Source organism: Marmota marmota, unplaced genomic scaffold (assembly GCF_001458135.2).
Source record: "Marmota marmota marmota unplaced genomic scaffold, marMar, whole genome shotgun sequence".
In the NCBI taxonomy this organism is placed as follows: Eukaryota; Metazoa; Chordata; class Mammalia; order Rodentia; family Sciuridae; genus Marmota; species Marmota marmota.
The window spans coordinates 5152994-5161254 of NW_026000242.1; the positions used below are offsets into that span (position 1 = coordinate 5152994).

The following is an 8261-nucleotide window of genomic DNA, read 5'->3' on the forward strand; positions in this document are numbered from 1 at the left end:
AAAAAAAAAAAAAAAAAAAAGTGGATTGGTTTTACTTACTTGGAGCTCAGGGCTGCTCAGAAGGAAATTTACATTGTAAACATTGCCTGCTCAGCCCAAGACCAGTAACAACTCAGATGATTTATAAATCCTAATGACTGTTTTTCAGCATTCAGCTACTGCTTTGAACTTTTACTAGAAAAGGCCCAAATTTTCAAGTGAGTCATGTGTTTGTTTCTCTCTCTGATTAGTCTGATAATCAATTGGGCATTTACCATTATGGGAACAAAATTATTCAAATTATATGACAAATATCTAGGTAACCATTTTCTGATGGTAACATATATATGGATGATGAATCCTTGATGTATTGTCCTCTTATTCAAGGGGATGGATGGGATGATGATTTTTGGAGAAGAGATTTTAGGGCTTAAGCCAGGTGGGAAGGAAAATTTATGAGGATTGGCCTTCTAACAATAATAATAATAAAATAGATACAGATTGTATCTCAGACCTTCAGGGAGTCTCAGCCGGCTAGGCTCCTGATCAACAAGATAACTGAATGGTGCCTTCTCTGGGGATCACCCAAGCTCCTCCTTTCCACCTGCTCCTAACATCTCATTCTCACTCTCCCATGTGGAAGAAAGGATTTTCTACTCTTACCACTTACTGAAATCTTTTGAGAAAATTCTCTTCTTTAAGGCCCTCTAACTTTCTCTGGTCACAACCTGTTGCACCCTCCATGTGCACCAATTACTCTCTATTCATCTTCCAGATACAGATTCATGTGATGATGCCTTGTACACACATGTCCTTGTGTCCTTAGCCCCATGGGGACACCCTGTGGAAAGGAAAACACTTGCCTCCAGAGACTTTGCACGCACAAACACAGAAAAACAAAATCTGATGGAATACTATCCAGTAAATTAGTGGGATTATATATGTATGTATTTAATACATTTTGTTGTTGTTGTTAATTATAGCCACCTTCAAGTAGAAAGGGCAGTTTATACCTGATATGGAGAGAAAGGAAAGATTGTCTTTGACCTAAAAAGAGCCAGTCCTATCCTGATAACTAAAGTATGACATAGTGGAAAGGATGGACAAAGTAGGAGACTATTTGAGTCATCTCTTAATTCCAGGTTGTGATTTCCTGTCTGAAGAATGGAAGTAATTTGCTTGTGGTGTGTGTGTGTGTAAGAGAATGAAGATGCAGGTGAACTGTTAATTGCAGGAGAAAAGTGTCAAACAAAAGTACAGCAATGTGGAGAAAGAAACCTGACTAGGAGGAGATGGGCAGGCTCACAAGAAGCCAGGTGTGGATCTGGTTCTCCTGTCTCCTTAGTCCTTTCCGATGCCTAGGCCTCCATCTGCTCGTTCTGGGAGCTTGGCACAATGCAGTGATCCAAGAGCAAGTTAAAGTCCCGAGTTAAATTCAAGACCTAAAGGCACTTCAGTAGTGAGGTGCCTCACTGGGTTGCCGGGCAACGAACTGTTACAGTGGGGGCAGGAGGTGGGTGGGATGTTGAGGGAAAAGTACAGAGTGGGAGGGGCTTTTCAAAAGTCTACGCTTTAGAATTTACATCATCCTTCTAAATTGCAGCTGCGCTTATGGAAACCGAGTTGTGTTTACCTTGACTTCGACTACGTTGACAACAGGTTATTTGAACAGTAGGTGAGGTTCCACACCCTCGTTCCTCCCGCTCGTCCCCCGGCTTCCAGTAGCCATCTTCCTGGCTCCAAGACATCCCGGATTAAGCGCTGGGTACTGGCCCTTTAAACGTGACCTGCGGGGGCGACCTAGCCAAAACTGACGTGGAGAGAGTGTGAGTAGGGTCGAACACGTGGTACAATGAAGGCGTTCATTTTGGAACCGGGCAGGGGGCATTTCCGCCCTGGGATGTACATCTTTAATATAGTATTAGGAGAGTATCCGCTCTTGCTTGTCTTTCTTTAATTGTTTCTCCACTACTCTTGTCATGACTCTACTCTGGAACAAAAGTGTAGTTTAAATTAACACTTCTGTTCCCTCGCTAGTGCCCGTATGAAAAATGGCGTCGCTTCCTTCCGTGTTGATAGTTCTTTTGCAATCAAGATCCGGGCGGAAACTCTGGATGGGCAGGTGCAGCCGGGCAGAGCCGAGGTTGCTTTGTAAAGCTTTCTGGGGATCCCGAGGGCGAGTCAAATCAGAGTTGTTGGGTTTTACTCCCGCTGACTCTGCTTGTGAGGAGCGGCCAATGCTGAGGCCTCAGGGCTATTGCCTAGCTTGCCAGTTAGCTGAGTAGGCGGCGGAGCGGTGCCCCTAGCGGGTTAACATGTGGGCCTTTCCGGACTTGCCCGTGCCGCTGCTGGTGAATTTGATCGGCTCGTTGTTGGGATTTGTGGCTACACTCACCCTCATCCCAGCCTTCCATGGCCACTTTATCGCCGCGCGCCTCTGTGGCCAAGACCTCAACAAAACCACTCGGCAGCAGATGTGAGCGGCGGCACACGGTGTCCCGGGCAGGGGATCGGGCGGGCGGGCAGGGGATCTGGTGGGTAGGCAGGGGCGAAGACTGAGGTGCTTGACTTTGCACGCGACCGAGAGCTAACCAAGGAACCCTGGAAAGAGGGAGGTGTTGGAAAGAACTGGTTAGCCTGGGGAAAGGATGGATGGGAGACCCTTGGGTGTGTCAGGAACTCCAGCAGCGGTGCCCTCCTCATCCCCGCCCCGCCAAAGAACTGGGAAGAAGACCATTATGGGTTTCTGTAATGTCTGCACTAGTAAGTGACCACGCCCCCTTTCTTCTCCACCCCCCCCCTTCACTGAACCCTTGCTGCTGGACCACAGCCCAGAATCCCAGGGAGTCATCAGTGGTGCAGTTTTCCTTATCATCCTCTTCTGCTTCATCCCTTTTCCTTTCCTGAATTGTTTTGTGGAGGAGCAATGTAAGGCATTCCCCCATCATGAAGTAAGTGAGTTAATGGGAGTCACTGGCTGGAGCCTGGGAGGTGAAAGAGTTGGGGTTATTTGGACTGGGGTAAGGGGGCTGAGGAACGAACTGAAAAGATGGGACTTCTTGTTAGGAGGGCGGATAGTGTTGCATTATAACATTTCTGAGCCTCCCCCAGTTTGTGGCCCTGATAGGTGCCCTTCTTGCCATCTGCTGCATGATTTTCTTGGGCTTTGCTGATGATGTACTCAATCTGCGCTGGCGCCATAAGCTACTGCTGCCCACAGCTGCCTCACTACCTCTCCTCATGGTCTATTTTACCAACTTTGGCAACACAACCATTGTGGTACCCAAGCCCTTCCGACCAATTCTTGGCCTGCATCTGGACTTAGGTGAGTAGCACTATCAATACTGCACCTGTGGCATCTACTTCATACCCTTCACCGCTGTGAGATATCCAACACAGCAGACTTCTAGTGCTCCACATTCTCCTCTAAGTGTTCCTGTTCTTCCCTGTTTACTCAGATCCTTTTTGGTGACTCTTTATCCTATGATGTGTTTTCATTACTTTTCTCAAAAGAATATCCTTAAATCTTCCCTCCCTAGGTGGTATTAACTTCTTTTCATACTATGTCTCCCCCCAGGGATCCTTTACTATGTCTACATGGGGCTGCTGGCAGTGTTCTGTACCAATGCCATCAATATCCTAGCAGGGATTAATGGCCTAGAGGCTGGCCAGTCTCTAGTTATCTCTGCTTCCATCATTGTCTTCAACCTGGTGGAGCTGGAAGGTAGGTGGGATTGGGATAGGGAGAAAGAGAAGTCTGAGTATTAAGGAAGTTGTCTTATTTATGGCTTTAGGGAATTCAGGAGGAAAAAAAGAAACAATATGTGAGTAATTATAAAAGATAATGGAGACTATTTACTTTGCAAATAACAATAGAGAGTTATCAAATTTGAGAAAGAAAAATAGCTCTGTCATTTATAGCTGGAGTGGCACAAATAGCAAGGCTGTATCTTCTATTGTACAGAAACAGTTTCACAGACCCCAGCATCAAAATCACTCTCTGACCATGATGGAACACAGCAAAAACCAGACTCTTCACTCACAATCATGTCTGAGCACAGACAAACCATGAGATACCCACAAAAATGACCAAGAACCCCTCTTAGCATGAGAGACCCTGGCTTCTTTCCAGTAACAATGGTTCCTCCTGCTTTTTAGGTTTAAAAAAAAAAAAAAAAAATATATATATATATATATATATAAAATATGATGTATATAATTATATATACTAATTATATATTAATATATATTAAGATGCTTAATCATAGAATTAGCACAATTCTTATTTCCTTGTACCTCCCCAGAATTATCTAAAATGAATCCTATAAAAAGCCTCTCCTAATACCCCACCAGAATGAAACATTCTATGTTTCCCTATGGTGTGTAGTCTCTATAATCACCCTTTTTATGTTAGTAAACCCAACTTTGACTATCGATGTGTGTCTGGTAGTCTTTGACAGATGGATATCAACAAGTACTTATTAATGTTAAATGCTTTTAAAACATGTTATTTAAATCTTGAAACCATTCTATAACAGGTGTTATCATTTGTCCTATCTTACAGATGAGGAAAGTCACTTATGTGACATGGAAGATCACATAGCTAGGAAGTAAAGCTGATATTCAAACTGAAGTCAGAATGACTAAACCAAATTTAAGACATTAACCAGTTTTTGATTGCTTCCGTAAAATGGTGGAACACTTGAAATTGCCTGGTGACCTAAAAGGGGGTAATAGATTCTTAAAAGTGACTTGGGTGAGCTGGATGATATAGCTGGGATACAAACAAAAATAGGATGAGGGCACACAGAAAAGTATGGGTATTCACTTTTCCTTTTTCCTTGCTTTCAAAGGTGATTATCGAGATGATCATGTATTTTCCCTCTACTTCATGATACCCTTTTTTTTCACCACCTTGGGATTATTCTATCATAACTGGTAAGTAGCCTGGTGGATAAGGAAGACAACTATCTGAACACCTGGCAAAGATGGTCCTGATAACAACCTAGCTCTTAATGGAGAAGCTAAATCTATGCATACCTTCATTGACTGTTTTCTGGGTCTTCAGATAGTAGCATTCTGTCACTTTTCCCCGTGTTGCTAGAAAAGCCGTGGCTTTGGCACATGCCAGTCAAGTACTCTACCACTGAGCTACACAGCCTGATAGTATTCTGAAATTATTCTCTGCTGAGTAGAAGTTGGGGATGTATGCTATGGAGCCCCCAGGAATAGATGAATTCAGGGCCTTGGGTCCTGCAGAGTGGCTGTGACAACTATAGCCTCCTCTCAAAACTAGGGTCAGGGTGAGCTCACTGCTGAGAGTGTGTGATGTGGGAGAGAGTATTGGTAATGTCTCTTGCCACTGGTTCAGATGTTCTTTCCTACACAGGTATCCATCACGAGTATTTGTGGGAGATACCTTCTGCTACTTTGCTGGCATGACCTTTGCCGTGGTGGGCATCTTGGGACACTTCAGCAAGACCATGCTACTCTTCTTCATGCCACAGGTGTTCAACTTCCTCTATTCACTGCCTCAGCTCCTGCATATCATCCCCTGCCCTCGTCACCGTATACCCAGGTAGCCACTTTGGGGCATCATAGCCTTTCACTTGGGATATCTAAAGCCAGCCTATATATTTGCTTTGTAGGCTCCAAGGAAGAGCTAACTCTTCCCTTGTAGGTAGCCATTTATAATTTACAAAGCACATTTACTTACATCATTTCATTTAAAGTTCATTGCAGTTCTGATCATACAGCAGAGCCAGAAATAGATCTCAAGTTGTTTGATTCCACATTCAGTGCTTTTCCTAGTAATTAACTACAGGGAGGAGAGAGGTCTTTGACTAGAGGGCTGATCACACGAATCTGTCTTCCCCCCTGCAGACTCAATACCAAAACAGGCAAACTGGAGATGAGCTATTCCAAGTTCAAGACCAAGAGCCTTTCTTTCTTGGGCACTTTTATTTTAAAGGTAACAAGGTAACAAGGAGGTAAGGCCCCAGGCCACCATTCTGAACTCAGGAAATGGGGATCCTAGGTCTACATCAGATCCAAGGGGAGGCTGGCAGTATTAAGTAGATCCCCATTCCTGAAACGTAGGTATTAGCTGAACTTCTCTTCACCTCTGGTCCCTCCAGGCAGCAGAAAGCCTCAGGCTAGTCACAGTGCGCCAGAGTGAGAATGAGGATGGTGCCTTTACTGAGTGTAACAACATGACTCTCATCAACTTGCTACTTAAAATCTTTGGGCCCATACATGAGAGAAACCTCACATTGCTCCTGCTACTGCTGCAGGTGAGATTGAGGGTGGAGTTTATACCTCTTTGTCTCCTGTTCTTCGTGGTTCTTATTCCAGTCCATTTCTCCTTGCAGATCCTGGGCAGTGCTATCACTTTCTCCATTCGATACCAGCTTGTCCGACTCTTTTATGATGTTTGAGTTCCCTGAAGATTGCCCTTTACTATGGCACGGTCTCCAGGGTCCTAACCTGGGCCAATCTTGTGTCCAAGACTGCCTCCAGGCCCAGGCCTCTCCCACTGTTCACTATACTCCAGATTTTGTTGTTGCGTTTTCCTTCACCAGTTATTATCGACTTTCTGGGCCTTTCTAGCCCTCCAATGATATTAATTGGACTTTGGCTATGATTTTCTTCATCTTGCCACTTTCCCTTCCCATCTGATCTTTGCAGCCTCCTAAGGTGGGATGCAGCAACTATAATGCAGATACTTATAATTTAACATTCAGAGTCCTGACTCAAGGAATATGCTTCCAGATAGAATACCAGTCGGTCTCCAGTTCCCTAGCTGACTATATTGGCTGCTGAGGAAGGGCCACTACACAGACATTGATACTTTAAATTAAGTGTTCTGATTAGTAAGGTGGGGGCAGATGCTCTCACTGGTGACAATAAAGAGTTGATTTTTTTCTTGTTGTTCCTTGTAGGTATATTTCCTCTATGAGCAGATTAGGAGAGATTGGGAGAGTTTGGAGGTACCTCTTCCAAGAGAATGCCTATCTCTGACACTTTCTAGCAAGCAGTAAACAGAACTGAGCCCAAACAGAACATGTTGAATAAATATTGAAACACACTTCAGGTGAGATGGAGGATTTGTGTTCTGGCATAGGATGGAACTTTCAAGAGGCCTTCTTTCTTTCTTTTTTACACACCCTTTGCCAGATAAGAGGAGGGAGTGAGGAGTGAACAGACCTGGAAGGGAGGCAGTGATAGTTGTAGAGTTGACTCCTTTCCTTTAAAAATCATAGGCCAGCACGGATTTCCCAGGGGCTATCCAGCACGGATTCAGGTGCTACCCTCTTTGGCTTCCGGTTTTGGTCTCTGGCTATAGGGTTTAAATCTCCCGCGCTTTACATGGATTGGCCACACTCGGAGGTGGTAGGCCGGCTGTGTGCTATCGCTCTTCCTCGTCTTTTTCCCCGGGCAAAAGGTTTTCAAATTCGACCAATCGCCGGGCGCGCTTTCCCAGCTGAGGCACGTCACGGAAGGGTTAATCGCAACCAACCGGAGGCGGGTATTGGAGAAAAGAACCAATCGGAAGGGCGCGGGGGTGTGCCCTAGGGGCTTATAAGGGCGGCCCTGCGGCGCGCGCGGCAGCAGTTGGACTGCGGCGGGCGGCAGTTGAGAGGTCTTCAGAGACGCTGTTCTTCACTGTTCTACCTCGCGCATTATGTCCGGTCGCGGCAAGACTGGCGGCAAGGCCCGCGCTAAGGCCAAGTCGCGCTCTTCTCGCGCGGGTCTCCAGTTCCCTGTGGGCCGAGTACATCGGCTGCTGAGGAAGGGCCATTACGCCGAGCGAGTGGGCGCCGGCGCGCCGGTTTATCTGGCGGCGGTGCTCGAGTACCTCACCGCTGAGATTCTGGAGCTGGCGGGCAACGCGGCCCGTGACAACAAGAAGACGCGTATCATCCCCCGCCACCTGCAGCTGGCCATCCGCAACGACGAGGAGCTCAACAAGCTTCTGGGCGGCGTGACGATCGCTCAAGGGGGCGTCCTGCCCAACATCCAGGCCGTGCTGCTGCCCAAGAAGACCAGCGCCACCGTGGGGCCGAAGGCGCCGGCGGGCGGCAAGAAGGCCACCCAGGCCTCTCAGGAGTACTGAGGGGTGCCCGCGCTGCGGCCGGCTGCCCAGCCCTCCCTATGCTATCACAAAGGCCCTTTTAAGGGCCACCACCGCCCTCACGGAAAGAGCTGAGCCACGTTGGGCCGCTAGGCGTGCGAACCGCGGCGCCCGGCCCCCTCCCCTCGCGTCCCCGCCGCCTCCCACC

At 46.8% G+C, this 8261-nt stretch overlaps 2 protein-coding genes across 4 annotated transcripts in view; both read left to right on the plus strand.

The window, feature by feature from the left end:
• The first annotated feature begins 1668 nt into the window (after positions 1–1668).
• Dpagt1 (dolichyl-phosphate N-acetylglucosaminephosphotransferase 1) lies at positions 1669–6909 on the plus strand. Of its 3 annotated transcripts, none has more exons than XM_048795805.1 (9): positions 1669–1805; positions 2810–2930; positions 3091–3304; positions 3557–3703; positions 4833–4917; positions 5369–5557; positions 5863–5950; positions 6117–6272; positions 6351–6909. In XM_048795805.1, exons 3-9 carry the CDS (start codon positions 3130–3132, stop codon positions 6414–6416), a joined length of 906 nt encoding a protein of 301 aa, XP_048651762.1. In that variant the 5' UTR covers positions 1669–1805; positions 2810–2930; positions 3091–3129; the 3' UTR covers positions 6417–6909. The 3 variants fall into 3 exon arrangements, 2 of the variants coding, with proteins under 2 accessions (XP_048651762.1, XP_015345233.1); XR_007344538.1 differs by lacking the exon at positions 1669–1805 and adding an exon at positions 1979–2455 and having other exon boundaries at positions 5863–5969; XM_015489747.2 differs by lacking the exon at positions 1669–1805 and adding an exon at positions 1979–2455.
• A 300-nt stretch (positions 6910–7209) lies between these two features.
• LOC107145786 (histone H2AX) overlaps positions 7210–8261 on the plus strand; it is a 1755-nt gene continuing 703 nt past the window's right edge. The window contains exon 1 of the mRNA XM_015489749.2: positions 7210–8261. This exon is cut by the window's right edge and continues 703 nt beyond it. Within this exon, the coding sequence (XP_015345235.1) occupies positions 7664–8095 (432 nt within the window). The 5' untranslated portion in view covers positions 7210–7663 and the 3' untranslated portion in view covers positions 8096–8261.